Source organism: Protopterus annectens, chromosome 4.part0 (genome assembly GCF_019279795.1).
Source record: "Protopterus annectens isolate FY-2018-M chromosome 4.part0, PAN1.0, whole genome shotgun sequence".
NCBI lineage: Eukaryota > Metazoa > Chordata > Ceratodontiformes > Protopteridae > Protopterus > Protopterus annectens.
Window position 1 is genome coordinate 1,032,083,413 of NC_056733.1, and position 24,591 is coordinate 1,032,108,003.

A 24,591-nucleotide genomic window follows, 5' to 3' on the forward strand; every position below is an offset into this window, starting at 1 on the left:
TTTGTAAAAAGCATTGGTGTAGGAATCTACATAGTTGCTAGTTACATTGGGGTGGGGACGGGACGGGTGCAGTGAAGTTGTTTTATACCATCCCTTATAAGGATATAGTCTGTTTTGGAGAAGTTTTGTAGTTTAATTGCTGCTGGTGGGGGTGGGTATGATAGTTACTTCAAATGAGATGGATTTGTGGTCAGATCTGACAGTGGAAGACATCACAGTGGAAGTGCTACAGCAGTCTGCCATATTGGTAAGCACCAGGTCCAAGATGTTGGTGTCTCTAGTTGGGGTGTCTACCAGCTGGTCCAGGGCGCTGGAGTTAATGAACTCGAGGAACCTTTGGGCATGTGAGTTTGAGCACAGGTAATTTACCCAGTCAATGGATGGGTAGTTAAATCACCCAGAACCATGGTGGTTGGATGCATCTTGATGGATTCTAGTCAATCCAAGTAGGCAGTGTGTGTGCCCTGATTCATGGAAGGGTCCTGTTGCTGGCAATGACTTGAATAGGTATCCTGCCAACAGCTAGTTGCACCCAAAGTGTATTCAGGATATCGTACTGCTTAACCAATCTGGTGGTGTATTTATCTTTAATGAATATTGATAGACTGCCTCCTTTAGTTTTTATGCTTTCCATTTGTGGTCTGAACATGTGGTAGGAGGTGTAACCTGGTGTGGCTAGGGTGCTCGCCACTACCTTGAACCAAGTCTTCATGACTGCACAGATGTCTGCTTCTTCCAAGGTGTGGATTGCTTTCAGTGAGTGCAGTTTCATGCTAAGACTCCTAGCGTTTTTTTTGAAGAAGTTTTTATATCCAGAATTTTGTCCTTGTGACATTGCCTAAAAAGGCACTCTGAGGGTGGCAGGAGCCTTTGCTTGTAGCCAAAATCCCAGGGGTGACTGAAGACCATCTGTGTCAAAGCATCGAGGTCTGTCAGTCATGTCATCCCAGGCTGACAAAAATTGGATCCCCTTAGAATGACACCAGGAACTTAGCCAATTATTGAAGTCAGTGGTTTTCTGTTTATATTGTGATATCATCCTAGGCATAGGTAATATGCTGCTAAAAGCTAGGGACATACCTGCGTATGACGCACAGAGAGCTCAGTCATGTCTCTCCTCGTGTAGTCCAGGGAGGTATGTCCCAAGTCATTCACACCAACATGTAATATGACCGAATCATAATGGTACTTGAGAGACTTGAGTGCCTCGATCTAATGAATCCTGGCATCAGAAGGACAGCTGACCATGACTTTCTCCTTGCTCAGCCTGGTGATCTGTCTCTCTCACTACAGTCTCCTATGACTAAGATATTTGGAGTGGATGTGTGTTGCCTTATGAGCTTTGATGGTGCGATACTTGTCATTTATGTATATTATGTGTTTTGGCTGTTATGGTTGGTTTAGTATGTATGTGTTTTGGAGGTGTCTGGTGTTTAGGCAGATTTTTTTTGTGAGTACCTCTGCATATGTTGGTTTGTGTATGCTGTGCGTCATGAGTTGGAGATTTGGTAGGTGGGCTACTCTATATTGCTATCTATTGCACAAGAGAGCTGTGATTCCAGATTCATAATGTATGCATCTCTCACAAATGATACAAGAATGATTTTGAAGTAGGGGGTTGTCAGTGTAAATGAGGCAGATGTCCTTCAAGGATGCATCTGCAGTCATACCATATGGGTTGTCCTGCCTCAGGCAGCCCTTCGGTCGGCCGGATTCCAAAGTCTGGGTCTGGCCTCGGCTGATGTCGCACTTCACCCGACGTCACAGCTCCTAGGGTATAAAGTCATCAGCCAACGCCATTTTCCTCAGTCTTTCTTGCCGCGCGGTGCCCGAAGCAGAAGCTGTTCGCAAGTGCCGGTCGGTCAGATCCAGAGATTTCAGCTACCGAAAACTTCTAAAAAAGCTAAGTACCCCGTTGGGGACTCTTTCTTGCCTCAGCCGATGTCAGATAAAGTAAATAATTGTTTAACTTGTGGGAAACAAATACCTCATAAGGATTTCCACTCTTACTGCCTTCCTTGCCTAGGCCCAGACCACGACGTATCAGCTTGTTTAGCCTGTGCCTCCTTCAACCGACGGACTCTTAGACGTCGGTCGGAGTTTGCAGAAGAGTTTTTTAGTCCCGCTTTTGCATATAAAATGCCGTCGGAGACGCCGACTGCTCATTTAGCTAAAAAACGCAAGGAAAAGGACAGACACTCGCGGCCAGTGGTTTCGGCTGAAACCACGGCTAGGCCTACCGCGAGTGTCTCTGTTTCGGCTGAAACAGAGTCCTTGGTTCTACCTTCGGCCGTAAGCATGCCTCCGACGACCGAGGCCTCAGAGGCCCCGGCTAAGTCGGCTACAGAAATTCCTACCGAAGAAGCAGGCACACAAGAATTGTCCGACACCATTCCGTTGGACATTTCTACTCCTGCACGTGGGGCAGCTAGACCCCCTGCTTCTATGTCTATTAAGGCCTTCTCCAGGGCTAAAGCAGCTAAACTTTCCAAGGCCTTACCTACAAAAGCTCCCCCTCACAGACCTTCTTCAAGTTCCCAGATTCTCAGCCTTGCTGAGGACCTCATTTCTTTAATAAGGGGATCCCAACCTCACCCAGACAGGGCCTCACAACCCCCTCCTGAAAAAAGGCCTAGGACTGAACCCCCTGAACCTCTTTCCTCTGACTATTCCTCGGATGGATCAGATTTATCAGACCATCAGGAAGGACCATACTCACCTTATGAGGATTTGGATGCAGAAGACTCCATTCCTTCTGCCTCCCCCCCCAGAAGAATTTTCATTTGGGGAAACTCTACATTCAATGAGGGAACTTTTCCAATGGCAGGGTCAGGATTTTTCTGATTCTAGGAAAAGGCTACTTTTTTACATTTACCACAGCATAGGCCTCTAGCCATACCACCTGTACTATCAGTTGTTGATGATGCATACAATGATGCCTGTTCAGCACCTGATTCTCTTCCCCCGGCCCCTGCAAAACCTGACAGATATTACAGGGTCCCGGATTCTCATTTCCACTTGTACAAGGCCCACGCTGTAGACCCAGAAACCATTTCTCAGGGCCCCAAGGGTGTTGCAGCTGCCTCGGCCAAAAACCCCCTACCCTCTGAAAGAGAATCAAGAGCATTAGAGAGATGGGGTAAAAAAGTTTATACATCTGCTACTCTTTCTGCCAGGGCTTTAAACTGTCAATTTCACATGATACAGTACCAGGAATATTTGTTAGATCAGCTGAATAAAAAGCTTTCCTCTCCTGAACCTTTAGACCGTAAGTCCCTTCAGGAGTTGGTGCACAATTCTCAGCAGGTCAGTAATCATTTCTTAAAATGTGGCTATGATGCACTGGAGGCTTCATTTAGATCAGCTATGACTGAAGCAGTGATTCGAAGGCATGCCTGGCTAAAAGAGCAATCCTTGCCAGACCATGTTAAATCTAAACTCCTAGATGCCCCTATGGAGAAACAAAGTTTATTTGGCTCCCCTGCACAGGAGGTACTAAAGAAAGTGGAAGAAAAAGCAAAATCTGTGCAAACAGTCAAGGATTTTCTGCAGGTCCAACCTCCGAGGTTCAGCAGAAATTGGCCTTCAAAGAATTGGTCCTTTCCAGACACCACCAGAGCACAGAGAGGCAGAAATAGACGCCCAAGAGGCAGAGGTCAATCAAGGGGTGCCTACAGGGGCCGTCAGTGGCAACCTGACAACCAGAGGAGTGCCTCCACAGCTGCGACTGCAACCACTTCCACAGAACAGACACAATGACTTGGCTCTGACCCCGCCTACCAGGGAACAATTGGAAGCACCCTTGGGCGGAAAGTTAGCTTTATTTTCAAAAAACTGGCATTGCATTACAGGAGACAAATGGACATTGCAAACAATAGACCAAGGCTACAGGTTTCACTTCCACACTCTACCAAAAAAGAGAGGAATGCCAAACCTTCCACCAAGCCAGAAATCAGAGGCTCTAAACCAAATAATCAACTTATTAAGGATGAGAGCAATAGAAAAGGTACCATCTATGGAACAAGGCCAAGGATTTTACTCCAGACTATTCCTTGTACCAAGAAAAGAAACTCAATGGAGGCCTATTCTTGACCTGTCCGCACTGAACACATATCTTACTGTACCAAAATTCAAGATGCTGACCCTACAGCAACTTCTTCCCATGTTGGGCAAGGAGTCTTGGCTGGTGACTCTAGATCTCAAGGAGGCATACCTGCACGTCCCTATGCGACCAGATTGCAGAAGACACCTCAGATTTCTTGCAGGATAAGAGCATTATCAATTCTCAGCATTGCCCTTTGGCTTATCTACTGCGCCCAGAGTATTCACGAAATGCCTGGCATCAGTAATTGCACATTGCAGACTTCAGGGAATTCAAATCTACCCATACCTGGACAACTGCCTAATACAAGCGGACAACAAGACAAAAATAATAAAGGATTTGGCCTATGCCATACAACTGCTGCAAGCTTTGGGATACACAGTCAACATACAGAAGTCAAGACTAGTGCCATCTCAAAGGATAACATTTTTGGGTGCAGAACTGGACACAATAACTCAGATGGCTTTTCTCACAGAAGAAAAACAAAAACAACTTCCAGTCTACTTCACGGCATTGACAAGACAAACTCAGCTTACTGCAAGGAAAGTCCTGCAGGCCCTGGGTTACATGGCATCCTGCATCATCTTGATACCACATGCCAGACTGCATATGAGGAAATTACAATGGTACCTAAGAAATGTATGGTCTCAACACAGACACAGTCTAGAAACCATGATACCAATCATTCCATGCCTGAAAAAGGAATTCCTGTGGTGGGCTCAGGCCTGCCAGACCAACAGAGGGTTGCCTTTCCACAAACCACAACCAAAGCAGACCATCACCACGGACGCCTCAGACCTAGGCTGGGGCGCACACATGGAAGACAAGTGTATCCAAGGTCTATGGTCCCAAGATCAGCTGAATCTACACATAAATCTAAAGGAGATGCTGGCAGTAAAGCATGCAATACAGGCATTCAAACCATTCCTTCAGCAAGGACACCTGCTGATAAGGACGGACAATACCACAGTAATGTGGTACATCAACAAACAGGGAGGCACGCACTCCTACCCTTTATGCCGGATGGCAATGGAGCTGTGGAACCTAGCCCTGAATCTCAACATTCAACTGCAGGCCAGATTCGTACTAGGAAAAGAGAATTCACTAGCAGACAAATTAAGCAGAACTACCACGGATGCTCACGAATGGATGCTGCATCCAGACATCTTCAAAACCATAACAAAGAAATGGGGAATGCCAGAAATAGACCTGTTCGCCTCCCCACTCAACCACCAACTGAAGAAATTCTGCTCAAGAGAATACCACCCACAAGCCTGGAGGGTGGACTCCCTTTCTTTCAGCTGGAAGGCCCTGACAGTTTATGCCTTCCCACCTCTCCCATTGATGTACAAAGTTCTACTGAAGATCAGGGAGGAACAGCCAAAGGTAATTCTGATAGCTCCAGACTGGCCAAGGCAACGTTGGTATCCGCTACTGAGAAGCATGTCTCGGACGAACCCATGGCCTCTACCTCTATGGCCTTTACTTCTAACACAGAACAACTACAAGACCCTGCATCCAAACTTGAAAACACTGCAGCTAACTGCCTGGAAAATTGCATAAAACAAAACCAACCTGCTTTATCTCAGAGAGTCAAGGACATTATCCTGGAGGCTCGCAGACCCTCCACAAGGAAAACATACTCAGCCAAATGGAAGAGATTCCTCGTTTGGAGTGCATCAAAGGGAACAGATGTCACGCTTGCAAACCTAGCACACATCCTAGAATACTTAGCAGAACTGTTCCACAATGGCCTGTCCTATTCTTCCATTAAGATTCATGCATCAGCAATTTCAGCAGAGTACAACATGGATCCTCCTATCTTCTCTCAACCTCTCCTCAGACAATTTCTAAGAGGAATCAAAAATGTAAAACCTCCAAGGAAACCACCTTTGCCTGCATGGGATCTCAATTTTGTTCTGGAAAAATTAACACTTCCCCCTTTTGAACCAGCTGCATCAGCAGACTTACAGTTCTTATCTTGGAAAACTGCCTTCCTTCTAGCAATCACTTCAGCAAGAAAGGTATCCGAGTTACAGGCATTAATGGCAGTACAGCCTTTCCTTATTTTTCACCAGGATAGAGTGTCTCTGAGAACCAATCCTACTTTGATGCCAAAGGTGATATCTAGGGTATCCTTGAACCAAGCTATTCATTTGCCTACGTTCTTCCCTAACCCACAGAACAGGGGGGAAAAGCTACTGCACACCTTAGATGTACATAGACAACTGCGCTACTACCTGGACAGAACTAAGACCAGCAGAAAATCTGACCAGCTTCTGGTAGCATATGCAACAGGAGTGCAAGGAAAAGCAATTTCCAAACAGACAATTTCAAAATGGATAGGAAATTGCTTTCGATTCTGTTACTCTTTGCATGGAAAGACGACAACTGAAAATATCAGGCCTCACTCCACAAGGGCTACAGCCACCACTACAGCTTTTCTACGAGGAGTGGCTACCAAAGACATTTTAGAAGCTGCTACTTGGAGCTCCGTGCATACATTTGCCAAGCATTACAATCTTCCTTTATACTCCAGATCCCGAGCAGGCTTTGCAACTGCAGTTCTACAAGGGATCTTAACTACACCATCTTTATCTTAGTGCCTCCTCCCCCAGTTTGGCTATGGTATTCTACCCATATGTTATGACTGCAGATGCATCCTTGAAGGACATAGTACAGTTTTGTACCTACCATAAATGTAGATGTCCGATAGGTATGCATCTGCAGTCAGGATTACCCACCCTCCTACCCCTCTGTGGTATTCCTAGGGTGTTTACCCCTCTTTCAGCTAGCTGGGGGAATCTATTATGGTGTATTTGTTTGCATGTATATTTGTGTATATATATATATATATATATATATATATATATATATATATATATATATATATATTGTTTGCTACTGTTTGGAATTTTCAGCATTTATCCAAATTTAGCCTTCCTAGAGGGCACCTGGCATCTGGAGCAAGAAACACTGAGGAAAATGGCGTCGGCTGATGCCTTTATACCCTAGGAGCTGTGACGCTGGGTGAAGTGCGACATCAGCTGAGGCCAGATCCAGACTTTGGAATCCGGCCGACCGAAGGGCTGCCTGAGGCAGGACAACCCATATGTTATGACTGCAGATGCATACCTATCGGACATCTACATTTATGGTAGGTACAAAACTGTACTTTGCTACACTGCCTCAGTAGACCCATGTCAACCAGACTGGTAGGAGAAAAGGAGGGAAACTGACTTCATGGTCCCAGGAATAATCATGGTCTGGCTATAACAGTTGAAGAGGGAATACAGCAGGGGCAGGTATTAGTAGGTTTAGGTAATATTTGCAAGGCTCCAGAGCAGGTGTCTGTAACTGCCAATCCCACTGCACAGTAATGCGCGATGCTGTGCAATGCGCAAACAGGCTCAAGCATAAACCAGTTCAAACAGATGCTTATTAAAGCAGAAAAACTGGAAATGGCTAAAGTTTAAATTATCCAATCAAAACACCCTAAACAGGGCCTTGTATCAGTAACTGTAGCTCAGTCAGTCCAAACCTTCCTCCCACAGTGGCATAGGGTGGGCTCTCCAGACAAAAGATTAACCGTTTTACAACCTTCAAAGGTCACAAACAGTACTAGATTCAGCAAAAACCTGAATCTAGTCTATACTAGTGTTTTTTAAGTACAGCAGGCAAGCAAAATGAACAAAAGAACAGATGAACAGTAGTCACAGTTGCAAGAAGAATTCATTTAGCATGCAGTCCAAAAAATGCAGTAAAATACAGTTGCACAGCCCAAACAAATGTGCAGCAAATATTTTTCTAGTTAATTAGAAAGTGCAAAAACATCTGAAAATGAGCACTTGCCCTTTGTATTCTTTCAGCAGGCACATGGAAAACAGTAGAGCAAGAGTAGAAGGCCCTAACTCGCTGCAGAATTCAAGGAAGCCAGTGTGGCAGTTTGTTGAATGCCACTGTTTCTCCTGGATTAAATGAAAACATTTCTGTTTTACCTTTTCTTACATTTAGGGCAGCTAAATTGTGAATATTATATCCTATATATTTTATTTTTAATTATATATACATTTTAGTATTAAAATTAATTTTATGTATTGACAGTTTCTCTAATAAAACAAGAATCTTGCCAATAATCCAGATAAACGCTCAGGTCTGACACAGTAAAGTAAAATGTTGAAAAAATCCACAAACCAGAGCGCAGCAGAGTTCCAATATAACCAAAGAACTTTTTATTAAAATGAAAATACAACCAGACTGCAGGTCGGATAAGTGCTTTCACTCAGTGTATGAGCTTCATCAGATCACAAAAACCAAAGCCTGTAGGGTTCCTTATATACACATAGGGTGATGAATTAATTAATAAATTAATCACTTAATGCTAGACCTATTGCATATAATTCTCAATCAACCCATCCAATCCTGTAGTAAACAAGTAAAAACACTATTACATCCATAAAATACATATAAAGTAACAGATAAATATATAGATCTGTGCAATAAATAAAAATCAGAGCGGAAACATATAAATAGGATATATATAAGAATGTAAACATATAAAAAAGTAAACATATAAAAAAACTTGTATATATATTCTAAATAGAATAAGAACGGGAATATATGTGTATATATAACTCTAATAGTTCATTAAAATATATATATGCTGAGTGATGATATAAGGGCTAATATGTACATGATTGATCTCTATAGCTTGATGTTCCTACGTTTTCTAAGTTCTGGTTTAATTGAAGCCCTCTTTTAAACCAAGGCCTCTATCAGCTCTTAACCTGATAGTCCATTTACTCTCCCTACTTTCAGTGTGGTTCTTGATATTGCCTTTCCTTATATTGGGAGTAATGATCTCAAGGGCTCTAAACAAAAAACTATGTTCACTCCCAGACTGCGTGACATGCTTAGCTAGGGCATTATGTGGTGATCCCTTCCTTATATGATAGACATGTTCGCGAATCCTTTCCTTAAATCGACAATTCGTTTTCCCAACATAAAAAGCCCTACAACTTTGGCATGCTGCTAGGTATACTATGTTAGAGGTATTACAATCAGCTTCTACCTGCGTGTTAAATACAGTGTCTAGATCTGTGTGTAGAAAACAGGTATTAGTGTCAATCAAAACAGAAAAATTACAATCTCCACATGGTTTAGTATGTATAGAATCAACCTTAGGTTCTTGTTTCCTGGGATAACAAAGCATCCTTCTCAAATTGAGTTTATTCCTAAAAAGAAATTGAGGATTTGTTCCCACCACCTTCTTGATATTGTCGTCTGTACAGAGAATTGACAAATGTTTGGTCATTATAATGGCTAAATAATCAGTGGTATAAGGTATAGAAATCCTGACCTCTGACGCCCTATCATATGAACTTCTCTCAACATGTGTTCTCTTAGGTCCAAAGTAAGGGGCTGCTTTATCTAGCCTAAGTTCTTTAATATTCATGAGGTTGTCATCAACCTCTCGAGGACTATAGCCACGATCAATTAATCTTTGCTTAAGATCAGCTACCTTAGTCATAAAACCTGACTCGGTAGCATTCAACCTAGAGGTCCTCATTCCTTGGCCTTTGATAATATTTTTAAAGATATATTGTGGATGCATACTCCTTCGCATCAACAGGGTATTATGATAACATTCTTTCCGATATACTCCTGTATTGATCAAACCACAATCAAGTTTCTCTATAAACAAATCTAGGAACTCTATTCTAGGACTAGAATGATTCATAGTAAATTTCAAAAAATCTGTAAGTTGATTCATCATACTATGAAATAAAAATAGACAGTCTTCACTCCCTCTTCATAAAATGAAGACATCATCAACAAAACGCCGATAGAATGCTACATGCTTTTCAAAATCATTTGTTTTAAATAATACTTCATATTCCCATTGTGCCAAAAACATGTTGGCATAACTGTTGGCGCAAGGTGTGCCCATGGCCACTCCTCCTTGCTGTTGAAAAAATGTATCCTGGAAAACAAAAATGTTGTTCTCCAAGATCAATTCCAAAAAAATATGCCAACAAATCAATTTGCACTATTGAATAATCACTATGTCTTGAGAGGTAATTGGTAATATAAGTATTCCCTAACTCATTCGGTAAAACCGTGAATAAAGACTGGATGTCAAAGGTGACAAAGACCAGATTCTCTGTTCCACTCATATTACCTAAACAATCATAGAGATCCAATAAAAATTGTTTAGAGTCCCTAAGTACTATTTGATTACAATCTAAGATTGGACATAAATGTTTCTCAACATACACAGACAAATGCTCAGTATTCCACCCTTGTCCAGCCACTATAGGTCTCATCGGGGGATTACTTATGTCTTTGTGTATCTTGGGGAGTCCTTGAATTATGGGGATCAATGGTGTTTTAATCAGTAGATAGTCATATAGCTCTTGGTTTATAATATTACCTTTGAACATATCTAGTAAAGTGTCTGATACATGTAAGATAGTGTCATGCACTACTCGTTCTTCAATTACCTTATAAAATTGATCGGTTAATAAGGTGTTCATGGCTTCATGGTATTGGTCAATATCCATTATAACTATCCGTCCGCCCATATCGGCCGGCCTTATAACTATGGATTGTGATGTCTGTAATTGTCGAAGGCTCTCTCTTTCTGATGAAGTCAGATTGCCTTTCCTTCTATGAGTAGTTGTATTGAAATACTCATATAAAGCATTCTCTGTTAATTTCATGTAAGCTTCAACTAGGGGGTGGTGTGGGGGAACAAAACTACTAAAATTTTTAAATCTCTGTGGTGTCTCAGATCCATTTGTATTGCCAACATTCAAACCGTCCCTATCTCTATACAGCAATTTAAGCATTAAATTTCGACAAAAAAGTCTTATGTCCATTACAGTGTCCGTAAAATTGCTATGGCTGCTCGGAATAAAATTGAGGCCTTTGTTCAAAAGGTTCTCCTCATGCTGTGTTAATACATAGCTAGAAATATTACAGATCAATGAGTGTGTATTGACTTGGTGTGTCAAGACTGTGGGGGTCAAATCATTAGAAACTAATTTAACTTGTTCCTCCACATCTTCTTGATGGTTTGGTGTGGCAACAACTCGTCCGACAGTTTCCATTTCTGTCGACCTCTGCTTAAAGATCTGCCCCTCTTCAACCCTTTCTCCTTCCGTACAGGTAAAGGAAAAGGGATATCACCTTCCATACCTACTACTTTATTTGTAACATTGGAAACATTCTTTGATCTGGCAACACCATCATTAACTCTGTTGTTACTCAAAGGCATCTTACTCATAATCTGTACTGCTGGGTACAGGTTCAAAGAGTTTGTCCCATCCGTCTCATTACTTACTACTACTGGTGTGTTCATAGTAGTAATAGGGGCCTCATTACATTCTACATGCATTATACTTATAACATCATCTGTATCATTAGACACTATAACATTCCGCACATCAACAGGTATATTGTTGGATGTATTACTCAATCTATCCCTATTCCTATTAAAAATAGCCATAGCTTCCTTGTCCCTCAATGGTTCATTATGCAAAATATCAAGATCATTAACAGTCATTCGTTTGTTTACATTGTCATGTGCATCGATGTTCAAACCATTCTTATTAATAAAATTAACATTGCTCTGTCCATGTCTAGGCCAAACAAAGATGTGGCCTAATTTAAAGTCCTTGAAGTCTCTAGAAATCTTGTTTCTCTTTTGTTGGAGCAGCTTCCGCTCCAGAGCCGAGACTCCATCAAGTAGACTTTCAAATAAAGGCTGAACAGCAATGTTCGGAAAAGTATTAAAAATATACTGTTTTTGTTTACTTATACTTTCCGTAAGAGCTACCTCCTCAGGACTAAAGAAATCAATAAGCAGTTTCAAATATTGTCTGCTTACCTCTAAATTAATACGCTGCCACTTTGCCAATAGTTCTGGATAGTATTCGCCCTGATTGGGCATGTTAAACACTCGCAATCCTCTGGGTACGATGTGTTTATCTAAGCAATACTGGAAATGCAGACGCTGAGTCTGCAAACGCTTCAGCCGAAGAAAGTCCTTCTCTAGCATGTCTAACGAATGTTGCAACTTCTCCAGATCGGTCGTCGCTCCGTTGTCATCATCAGTGTGTTCTAATTCCTCCAATTGCCAAGAATTCACTTTGGAACACATAAGATATTGTTCGAATCTTTTATGTAGATGTATTGTTGAGCCCAGGTCTACACCCCGGTGCTCATAATCAAACTCAATGTTGTCCAAAGCTTGTATGACTCCGCTTCCAGATAGGCAAGAAATAGCAAATAAAAATGAAATAAAACAAGAATCTTGCCGATAATCCAGATAAACGCTCAGGTCTGACGCAGTAAAGTAAAATGTTGAAAAAATCCACAAACCAGAGCGTAGCAGAGTTCCAATATAACCAAAGAACTTTTTATTAAAATGAAAATACAGCCAGACTGCAGGTCGGATAAGCTCTTTCACTCAGTGTATGAGCTTCATCAGATCACAAAAACCAAAGCCTGTAGGGTTCCTTATATACGCATAGGGTGATGAATTAATTAATAAATTAATCACTTAATGCTAGACCTATTACATATAATTCTCGATCAACCCATCCAATCCTGTAGTAAACAAGTAAAAACACTATTACATCCATAAAATGCATAGAAAGTAATAACAGATAAATATATAGATCTGTGCAATAAATAAAAATCAGAGCAGAAACATATAAATAGGATATATACAAGAATGTAAACATATAAAAAAGTAAACATATAAAAAACTTGTATATATATTCTAAATAGAATAAGAACGGGAATATATGTGTATATATAACTATAATAGTTCATTAAAATATATATATGCTGAGTGATGATATAAGGGCTAATTTGTACATGATTGATCTCTATAGCTTGATGTTCCTACGTTTTCTAAGTTCTGGTTTAATTGAAGCCCTCTCATTTAAACCAAGGCCTCTATCAGCTCTTAACCTGATAATCCATTTACTCTCCCTATTTTCAGTGTGGTTCTTGATATTGCCTTTCCTTATATTGGGAGTAAATGATCTCAAGGGCTCTAAACAAAAAACTATGTTCACTCCCAGACTGCGTGACATGCTTAGCTAGGGCATTATGTGGTGATCCCTTCCTTATATGATAGACATGTTCACGAATCCTTTCCTTCATCACTCAGCATATATGTATTTTAATGAACTGTTAGAGTTATATATACACATATATTCCCGTTCTTATTCTATTTAGAATATATATACAAGTTTTTTATATGTTTACTTTTTTATATGTTTACATTCTTATATATATCCTATTTATATCTTTCTGCTCTGATTTTTATTTATTGCACAGATCTATATATTTATCTGTTATTACTTTATATGTATTTTATGGATGTAATAGTGTTTTTACTTGTTTACTACAGGATTGGATGGGTTGATTGAGAATTATATGTAATAGGTCTAGCATTAAGTGATTAATTTATTAATTAATTCATCACCCTGTGCGTATATAAGGAACCCTACAGGCTTTGGTTTTTGTGATCTGATGAAGCTCATACACTGAGTGAAAGCGCTTATCCGACCTGCAGTGTGGCTGTATTTTCATTTTAATAAAAAGTTCTTTGGTTATATTGGAACTCTGCTACGCTCTGGTTTGTGGATTTTTTCAACATTTTACTTTACTGTGTCAGACCTGAGCGTTTATCTGGATTATCGCAAGATTCTTGTTTTATTTAATTTTTATTTGCTATTTCTTGCCTATCTGGAAGCGGAGTCATGCAAGCTTTGGACAACATTGAGCTTGATTATGAGCCCCGGAGTGTAGACCTGGGCTCAACGATACATCTACATAAAAGATTCGAACAATATCTTATGTGTTCCAAAGTGAATTCTTGGCAATTGGAGGAATTAGAACACACTGATGACAACGGTGCGACAACCGATCTGGAGAAGTTGCAACATTCGTTAGACATGCCAGAGAAGGACTTTCTTCGGCTGAAGCGTTTGCAGACTCAGCGTCTGCATTTCCAGTATTGCTTAGATAAACACATCGTACCCAGAGGATTGCGAGTGTTTAACATGCCCAATCAGGGCGAATACTATCCAGAACTGTTGGCAAAGTGGCAGCGTATTAATTTAGAGGTAAGCAGACAATATTTGAAACTGCTTATTGATTTCTTTAGTCCAGAGGAGGTAGCTCTTACGGAAAGTATAAGTAAACAAGAACAGTATATTTTTAATACGTTTCTGAACATTGCTGTTCAGCCTTTATTTGAAAGTCTACTTGATGGAGTCTCGGCTCTGGAGCGGAAGCTGCTCCAACAAAAGCGAAACAAGATTTCTAGAGACTTCAAGGACTTTAAATTAGGCCACGTCTTTGGCCTAGACATGGACAGAGTGATGTTAATTTTATTAATAAGAATGGTTTGAACATCGATGCACATGACAACATCGATGCACATGACAATGTAAACAAACGAATGACTGTTAATAATGATCTTGATATTTTGCATAATGAACCATTGAGTGACAAGGAAGCTATGGCTATTTTTAATAGGAATAGGGATAGATTGAGTAATACATCTAACAATATACCTGTTGATGTGCGGACTGTTATAGTGTCTAATGATACAGATGATGTTATAAGTATAACGCATGTAGAATGTAATGAGGCCCCTATTACTACTATGAACACACCAGTAGTAGTAATGAGACGGATGGGACAAACTCTTTGAACCTGTACCCAGCAGTACAAATTGAGTAAGATGCCTTTGAGTAACAACAGAGTTAATGATGGTGTTGTCAGATCAAAGAATGTTTCCAATGTTACAAATAAAGTAGTAGGTATGGAAGGTGATATCCCTTTTCCTTTACCTGTACGGAAGGAGAAAGGGTTGAAGAGGGGCAGATCTTTAAGCAGAGATCGACAGAAACGGAAACTGTCGGACGAGTTGTTGCCACACCAAACCATCAAGAAGATGTGGAGGAACAAGTTAAATTAGTTTCTAATGATTTAACCCCCACAGTCTTGACACACCAAGTCAATACACACTCATTGATCTGTAATATTTCTAGCTATGTATTAACACAGCATGAGGAGAACCTTTTGAACAAAGGCCTCAATTTTATTCCGAGCAGCCATAGCAATTTTACGGATACTGTAATGGACATAAGACTTTTTTTGTCGAAATTTAATGCTTAAATTGCTGTATATAGATAGGGACGGTTTGAATGTTGGCAATACAAATGGATCTGAGAGACCACAGAGAGTTAAGAATTTGAGTAGTTTTGTTCCCCCACACCACCCCCTAGTTGAAGCTTACATGAAATTAACAGAGGATGCTTTATATCAGTATTTCAATACAACTACTCATAGAAGGAAAGGCAATCTGACTTCATCAGAAAGAGAGAGCCTTCGACAATTACAGACATCACAATCCATAGTTATAAGGCCGGCCGATAAGGGCGGTCGGATAGTTATAATGGATATTGACCAATACCATGAAGCCATGAACACCTTATTAACCGATCAATTTTATAAGGTAATTGAAGAACGAGTAGTGCATGACACTATCTTACATGCATCAGACACTTAGCTAGATATGTTCAAAGGTAATATTATAAACCAAGAGCTATATGACTATCTACTGATTAAAACACCATTGATTCCCATAATTCAAGGACTTCCCAAGATACACAAAGACATAAGTAATCCCCCGATGAGACCTGTAGTGGCTGGACAAGGGTGGATTACTGAGCATTTGTCTGTGTATGTTGAGAAACATTTACGTCCAATCTTAGATTGTAATCAAATAGTACTTAGGGACTCTAAACAATTTTTATTGGATCTCTATGATTGTTTAGGTAATATGAGTGGAACAGAGAATCTGGTCTTTGTCACCTTTGACATCCAGTCTTTATTCACGGTTTTACCGAATGAGTTAGGGCATACTTATATTACCAATTACCTCTCAAGACATAGTGATTATTCAATAGTGCAAATTGATTTGTTGGCATATTTTTTGGAATTGATCTTGGAGAAAAACATTTTTGTTTTCCAGGATACATTTTTTCAACAGCAAGGAGTGGCCATGGGCACACCTTGCACCAACAGTTATGCCAACATGTTTTTGGCGCAATGGGAATATGAAGTATTATTTAAAACAAATGATTTTGAAAAGCATGTAGCATTCTATCGGCGTTTTGTTGATGATGTCTTCATTTTATGGAGAGGGAGTGAAGACTGTCTATTTTTATTTCATAGTATGATGAATCAACTTACAGATTTTTTGAAATTTACTATGAGTCATTCTAGTACTAGAATAGAGTTCCTAGATTTGTTTATAGAGAAACTTGATTGTGGTTTGATCAATACAGGAGTATATCGGAAAGAATGTTATCATAACACCCTGTTGATGCAAACGAGTATGCAACCACAATATATCTTTACAAATATTATCAAAGGCCATGGAATGAGGACCTCTAGGTTGAATGCTACCGAGTCAGGTTTTATGACTGAGGTAGCTGATCTTAAGCAAAGATTAATTGATCGTGGCTATAGTCCTCGAGAGGTTGATGACAACCTCATGAATATTAAATAACTTAGGCTAGATAAAGCAGCCCCTTACTTTGGACCTAAGAGAACACATGTTGAGAGAAGTTTATATGATAGGGGGTCAGAGGTCAGGATTTCTATACCTTATACCACTGATTATTTAGCCATTAAAGATATAATGACCAAACATTGGTCAATTCTCTGTACAGACGACAATATCAAGAAGGTGGTGGGAACAAAGCCTCAATTTCTTTTTAGGAATAAACTCAATTTGAGAAGGATGCTTTGTTATCCCAGGAAACAAGAACCTAAGGTTGATTCTATACATACTAAACCTTGTGGAGATTGTAATTTTTGTGTTTTGATTGACACTAATACCTGTTTTCTACACCCAGATCTAGACACTGTATTTAACACGCAGGTAGCAACTGATTGTAATTCCTCTAACATAGTATACCTAGCAGTATGCCAAATTTGTAGGGCTTTTTATGTTGGGAAAACGAATCGTCGATTTAAGGAAAGGATTCGCGAACATGTCTATCATATAAGGAAGGGATCACCACATAATGCCCTAGCTAAGCATGCCATGCAGTCTGGGAGTGAACATAGTTTTTTGTTTAGAGCCTTTGAGATCATTACTCCCAATATAAGGAAAGGCAATATCAATAACCACACAAAGTAGGGAGAGTAAATGGACTATCGGGTTAAGAGCTGATAGAGGCCTTGGTTTAAATGAGAGGGCTTCAATTAAACCAGAACTTAGAAAACGTAGGAACATCAAGCTATAGAGATCAATCATGTACATATTAGCCCTTATATCATCACTCAGCATATATATTTTAATGAACTATTAGAGTTATATATACACATATATTCCCGTTCTTATTCTATTTAGAATATATATACAAGTTTTTTTATGTTTGCTTTTTTATATGTTTACATTCTTATATATATCCTATTTATATGTTTCTGCTCTGATTTTTATTTATTGCACAGATCTATATATTTATCTGTTATTACTTTCTATGCATTTTATGGATGTAATGGTGTTTTTACTTGTTTACTACAGGATTGGATGGGTTGATTGAGAATTATATGTAATAGGTCTAGCATTAAGTGATTAATTTATTAATTAATTCATCACCCTATGCGTATATAAGGAACCCTACAGGCTTTGGTTTTTGTGATCTGATGAAGCTCATACACTGAGTGAAAGTGCTTATCCGACCTGCAGTCTGGCTGTATTTTCATTTTAATAAAAAGTTCTTTGGTTATATTGGAACTCTGCTACGCTCTGGTTTGTGGATTTTTTCAACAGTTTCTATAATAAATGCATTGCTAAGGTGCACTTTGTCTTTTAAGATTTGATTGACTGTTGGTGATAAGGATTTTTAAACTGGGTTGTTTGTAGTGGATGCTGTTTCTGATGAAGTCTATATGTTTGGTGGATGAAAGCAAAAGTTACAAGTCATAGCTACCTATTTTTTCTTTTTCACTGTTCATGTCCAGTAGATTTTAAGTCTTGAGTTTGCTATGTTATGTATATAAGACTAAATATCCTAAATTGCACAGTCATTGTGTATAATGTCACTACCTGCTACTGTTGTAAGTACGGTCTTCTAGAAGCATTATTATCTAAGATTATTGGTCTTGTCTTCCTGTTGACCAGTTTATTCTGTCTTTTTACCGTTATGAATGTATGTTACTATTTTTTTCTTCATTTTATTAAAAGATTTTTTTCTACTAACAAAATTGTCTACAAAAAATGGAACTTTTTTCCCCAGGCCTCCAGTGAAAAAGGGTTTTATGCCCAGTCAGAGACTCCCTTTAAACAAATGTAAAATAAATATTTAGATATTGCTAAAATAATTTAGGCTCTTGTGTGGTGTTTTTTTTTTTGTTTGACACTGACAACTGGCATTTATTTCTATACTGCTTGCTTTGGATTTTGATGTACTTTTCACACTTTGTGTTTTTTGGTTTTGAGTGTACTAAGTGCACAGCTGCATCCCGTTTTTTGATTCCTTTGTTTGCACACAATTTCTTACCCATTTTGTAGCCAGTAATCGCAAGAACATTTAAATAAAAACATACACAATTTGTAAGTTGTAGACTCTTCTTCAAGGAAAGACTCCCAGCCACTGCAATATCCAGTGAAGCTTTCAGCCAAACACCATGTTGAAATGAAGGCATCCTCTTCATCCACAGACCCGAGTCAAACTAAGACCTGAAAGCCAATTCCTTTCCTTGGAAATGTACCTGCAACCTACCTGATAAATCCAACCCCAAAACAAAACCTGTAGAAAAAAAATCCCCAATAAGCCTTAATTCAAAATGCAACTACATTCCCCCTCACTGTTCTGTGACATCTAACTACCAAACATTTAGCTTAGCTAATAAGAGTACTAAAAATTCAACACCAGAAATAAACTCTCAAACGTAATCGAGAGTAAACCTAAATCCTTGTGTGAATGTTCACTCTCAGAATCTATAACTACTGTTTCACAAAATGACATCTTATGTAAATACAGTACAGTGAAACATAGAAATTGATTAAAGGTATATTTAGAGGGCAAATAAGAACAAAAAATTGTAATTTAGAGGGTGTTTGTTAGATAAGCAAAGTATCCATTACATTAGTATTACTGAACATGTTTTTTTGACATGTGGCATGACTGCTCATCACAAAATATATTCCCCAATGCATGATCTTTCATTTAGCAGCAGACCCCCCCCCCCCCCCACCACCACCACCAACTTCGGAGGTTGGTTCCATACAAAGCTGAACATTCTTCAGTATGAGGCCCCTACAGACTTTGAGTTTGAGTGTCAAGTTGCAGGAGTGTGGGGGGATGGGTAGGCTTGTCCCCATTCCTGTCCTCTGCTACCGGGATTTTTAGGTCAATTTCACTATTTGTTTGGATGTTTTGCTTTTAAGCTGTTTTCATTTTCAGGGTTCTGGATTCAAGATTTTGAGAGTCATTAATCTAGTGCTGTGTTCTTCTCTTTGAATGGCAGCATTAGCCTGCAGTAGAAGCAATGTGTGGCCCCTGTTGGCCTACTGATGGCCAACAAAAAAAGGAATGGAGAAAGCCATCTAGTGAGCTGTTAAAGTATTGCTGCCTTCTAATGGCCATAGCATAAGATCACAGCTGTGCACCCTGTGAGCTGTCTGCTTGCTGGTGCTGTTTTCTGTCTGAAGAATGATTTCCTGCAGCAGTGATTTTGTTGCTCATACAGCTGCTGTTATGCTAAGTAGTTTCTGTGGCAGTGGTTTTTCCACTGTTTAAAGGAAGTGCAACTTGAAAGGACTGCAACATCTAGAAACATTTGACTGAAACTGCTGATTTGTTTAAATTCCTTTGATGATGAGTCAGATTTTCAGTCTATTTTTTATTCTCTTGAAATCTGCAGTAGATATTTATTAGTGTAGTAAGCTTACTGATCGGTGCATATAAAGAATTTAATCCACCTCTTGATTTAGGAATGCTCATCTGTAGACACTGTACCAAGTGTACCACTTCATGCACTTTAAAAGCCTTCAGCATGTTGTATTGTAGTTTGTTGCCTTTTGGTATAACATGTAATGCAATATAAACTCTTGGCTGCAATACATTTTGTCATTTTTGCTGTGGAAGGTATACTCATTTATTTATTTTTTCCTTTACAGCATCTTAGGAAGAACTTTATTAAGAGTAGCTGTTGAAAGACGACTGTTGGAGGAGCTGCAGAGCAATATCAACCATGATTTGAAAAATTCTGACCATGCAGGACTTGTCTGTGATTCAGATGTAAATCAAAGCAAGCATGAAGTGGATGACTTTGTATTGTAAGAATATTTTATATTTACAAGCATAAAATAGATGCAGATATTCGGCTTCAGTGTACTTAACTGTCCACAAAAAGCACTTTGTGGATTTTTTAAATGTTATTTTTGTTTTGCATTAATATGACTGCTTTTGATTCAAAAGGTTTTAGAATTTCTATGAGAATTCACTAGGAAAAATAGTTTTCATTTTTTTTTTGCATTTGCTTTTGTCTAGGTTTTGTGAAATGGAAAATTTTGACTAAAATAGTGCATTAAACCTTAGTGTGTCTGACTTTTAAACCCCTTTGTAGTGGAAATCTTAAATTTTAATTTTCTGTTTGGTATCAATATCTAATCTGATTTCTGAACTCTCCCTTCAGCTCTTCCTTGGGGATCAGTATAGTAATAGTTCATAGCAATTATGTTTACACACTTTATGCTGTCTTCTTATCCATATAGAGGCTTTATCAGCTGTGTCCTTTTTTTCTGTTACGCTCAGTGCTGGTCTCATGCTAGTGTTTCATTGTAAATTTTGGTATGCAAAGTACTACGATGTAAGTGGAATACAGTTTTATTTTAATTTTTTTATGTGCTCCCATGTTCCGCTTCCCACAGCACTCTTGCAAGAATTTGTTTGCCATACTTTAAGTTTTTCAGTTAAAAGTGTTGAAATGAGATTACATTAGGTTATTAGCCCTTTATGGTACTGCAGTAACTGTCTTCATTGTTTTGTCTCATTTTTTGAGAAATGGATGTCAAGAGTCTAGTAAAAAAAAGGATAAGGTTAATAAGCTTACCAAAGGTCAGTTGTCAGTGGAAGCAGCCAAGTGACTAAAACTTAACTGTCTAAATTTCAGTAGTATTATGGAGAAGAGTACAGCTAGTCAGGAGACCCCAAAGAACAAGGGCAGAAAGTAGTTATTAAAAGGCCTAAAATTCTCCTCACTTATCTTATTGCTCTCAGAAGCCAAGTGCTGTCAGCACCTCTGTTGGTACTTTAGTTGATGCCTTCTTTGGAAATAGTAGATCTATGCGTTATGGTGATGGTAAACTTGGCACTTGAGTAGTGCCTTGTTCAGCTGCAGTTGCAATAACTTTACCTAATTCAGCTTCTGGTACCTTGTAGCTTTCTGTAGTGCAAAGAGCCTTGAGGAAATGGTGTGGTCTTGTTTTGATACCTTGGTCTGTAAAGCATAATTTCTTCAGACAGAATGTAGAGACGAGAACTTCTGCAGTTCCCCCTGATGGATCAAAAAAATTAAAAAAAAAAAAAAAAAAAAGAAAATAAAAACAAAGTCCTCCTTAGTGAGACTCATCCTTGTAAAGAGGATAATTTTTACATGGCCCAGATAGGTTTCCTTCCCTTCAAGGTTTAGGTAACGTGAATTTGTAATTGCAGTCTTCACTTTTGCAAAGGTTTCAGATGTTTCATTTGGTCTCAAGGTATCCCTCACCACCTAAGTGATAACAGAAATTGTTACGGGCCTTCCAGATGTTGGACAATGACACCAAATGATACTTTCAAAGATATTTTAAAAGAAAGTAGTGTCTACAGTCACAAGCACCAACTCCAAACATGGCTGAAAGGATGCATCGTCTCAGATTTGTACAGTACATATAAATGAATTCATCACTCTTCAATGAAAGTGGTAAGAATGTCTTTCATTTTTAATAAGTATTCTAGGATGTCCTTCTATTCTCATTTTACAGTATTCATACTGTGGGATTCTCCGCCTCAGGCGACCCGAACATCCGGCTCCTATACAAAAGCTTTCAGCCTGGTTACTGTAAGTGCATGGGACGTCACATGTAAGGTCAGAAATCGGAGGCCTTAAATGTGACGTCTGCATGACCTCAGAACTTTTCTGCTGCAGTCAAATGTCAGATCGATCGCATTGCTCCTTTTTATCAAGCCGTCCAAAGCTAAGTAGCCCGTTGAGGATTTCTTACTGATATTGTTGCTTGAAGCTTGTTTAGCTGCTTTTTACTTAAGCTGATGTCAACTAAGAAAGGTAAATGTTGATGTGGATGTCAAATTCCACATGGACACCCACGACCATACTTCCTGCACCATCTGCTAATCATTCGTCCCTAAAAATTCTTAGAAACTGCTTGGATGCCCTTAACCTGTATTTAGAAAATCAAAGGCAGACAGCAAAGCATTTGTCTACCCTACTGATAATCAACCGGACTGGCAGTACTTTACTCAATCCCTGATGCAGGCCTCCATAGCCTTAAGACCTACACCATCCTCAGCCCCCTCCATTCTTTTGCTCAGTCCAAGGCCTACTTCTGCTGCCTCAATCCTTCCTACCTCCTAGGAAGAAGAAGAGGAGGCCCTCTCGTCTTGCTCAGAGGAGTCTATCTTGTATACTTCACAGATATTCTCACCCCTGGAATAATATTGTCCAGAAGAGGATTCTGTTGAAGGAGACTCCTCCAGAGGACATTACATTTGGTGAAACCATCACTAAGATGAAGGAATACTTCAAGTGGGATTCTTCCCAAATGTCAGAAACTCAAAAAGATACTTTGAATTGCTGCAGGTTGATTCACCTTCCCCATCTGCCATTCCCCTGGTGATCCCCGCATACCTTGATGCATTTGCTTCATGCTCAAAGAATCCTGACTCCCAGCCACCTGCTCCAAAGAGACCAGACCGTTTTTATAAATTGCCTGAGGACCACAAATTCCTGATAAAGCCCCATTTGGCGGACCCTGCTGTCATAGCTGTTACCGCAGATAGACAATCTAGGTTGCTCCCTTCCTCTTCTGTTATCTCCTGACAAAGACAGTAAATTTATAGATAGGCAGGGCAAGAAAACATGTACCACCTCTACCCTGGCCTTACGAGCTATTAACTGTCAAACTTGTATGGTTATATTTGCTTTGGACTTGGTTTCCTTGCTTCTCCGCTCCCTGCTTGATTCCCCTAACAAAGCTGAGGTAGCATTTGAGCTATCCCTGGCATCCCAGGTGGCCAGGCACTCTAGAAGATGCACTTATAATGCAGCAGAAGCCTATGCTAGATCAGCTGCAACTGCATCAGTTATGCATAGATACTCCCGGCCAACGCTCGGGTTGTCTGAGGCATAGAATCCCACAGTATGAATACTGCAACATGGAAGATAAAGATATCTATGGATGTTATGTGGTCCTGTCTCTCACCTACATTCATTACTGATGGGTTCGGAGCCGACAATCGGCTCCGAGTCTGCTGACTATTTTCAAGCACAGTGTCTCTAATTGGCTGGGCTAACTGGTATCCCACGATGCAACTCACCCAAACCCCCAGATCTCGTTTGCCGCTTGTTGAGTCAGGACATGGTCTCGAGCTTGGCTGTGGCTAAGTACTTTTTTTTTTTTACTAGAAAACCTTGTGAAATTTTATATTTTTTCTGTGAAACAAAAGCTCTTTTCATAGCTACGTTGTGTTGTGTCTGTTGTTTGGCCTGTGGCAGTTTGTGGAGAGTGCGAGTAGCTTCCCTTGCATTTGGCGGGCTAGGCCTGTTTAAGTTAGAGGGATCTAGCCCTCTCCTTCGTTGTTTTGTCAGTGTTTCTAGGAGCATTTAAGTTAGAGTTCCTTAGTGTATCCCTCCTTCCTGTTGTGGTTGCTGAGTGTTTGTTTTGCTGGACATGTCTAAAGAGCAGAAAGAGCATAAATCCTCTGGGTTTAAAAAATGCTCAGTGTGCCTACAAAATGTCGATCACAGATGGGCATGCCGTCTGCGTTTATTGCCTTGGCGCTAAACACTTGCAAGAATCCTGCAGTGTCTGCTATTCCTTCAGTTCTAGGGTACTGCAGGAACGGAAAATAAACTGATCTTGAAGGGCCTGGTTAAGCCCTCCTTTGAAGAGGATGTAGAATCTGCTTCGACTACTGGCAGATCCAAGTCCATTCAATCTAAGAAACTATTTGCGGCTCCATCTAGTTCCTCGGAGCCTCCAGAGAAGATTTTGAAGGTGATTACTTCCTTGGCTCCATTGTCTTAGGAGCCGCAGGAGAAGAACTCTGTGTTGGACTCGACTTCCTCGGCTCCATTGGCTTCGGGGCCGCAGGAAGTATCGGTAGTACTGGAGTCGACCTCGGCTCCGATCATTTTGGAACCAATTCGGAGCCAGT

The 24,591-nt window shown here is 39.8% G+C and overlaps 1 protein-coding gene across 1 annotated transcript in view; it reads left to right on the forward strand.

Moving 5' to 3' along the window:
- The window catches only part of FAM13B (family with sequence similarity 13 member B), a 2,585,606-nt gene that overhangs the window by 1,003,717 nt on the left and 1,557,298 nt on the right, over positions 1-24,591 (forward strand). The window contains exon 9 of the mRNA XM_044069837.1: positions 20,331-20,489. Coding sequence (XP_043925772.1) covers positions 20,331-20,489 — 159 coding nt within the window. The remainder of the gene's footprint in view (positions 1-20,330; positions 20,490-24,591) is intronic.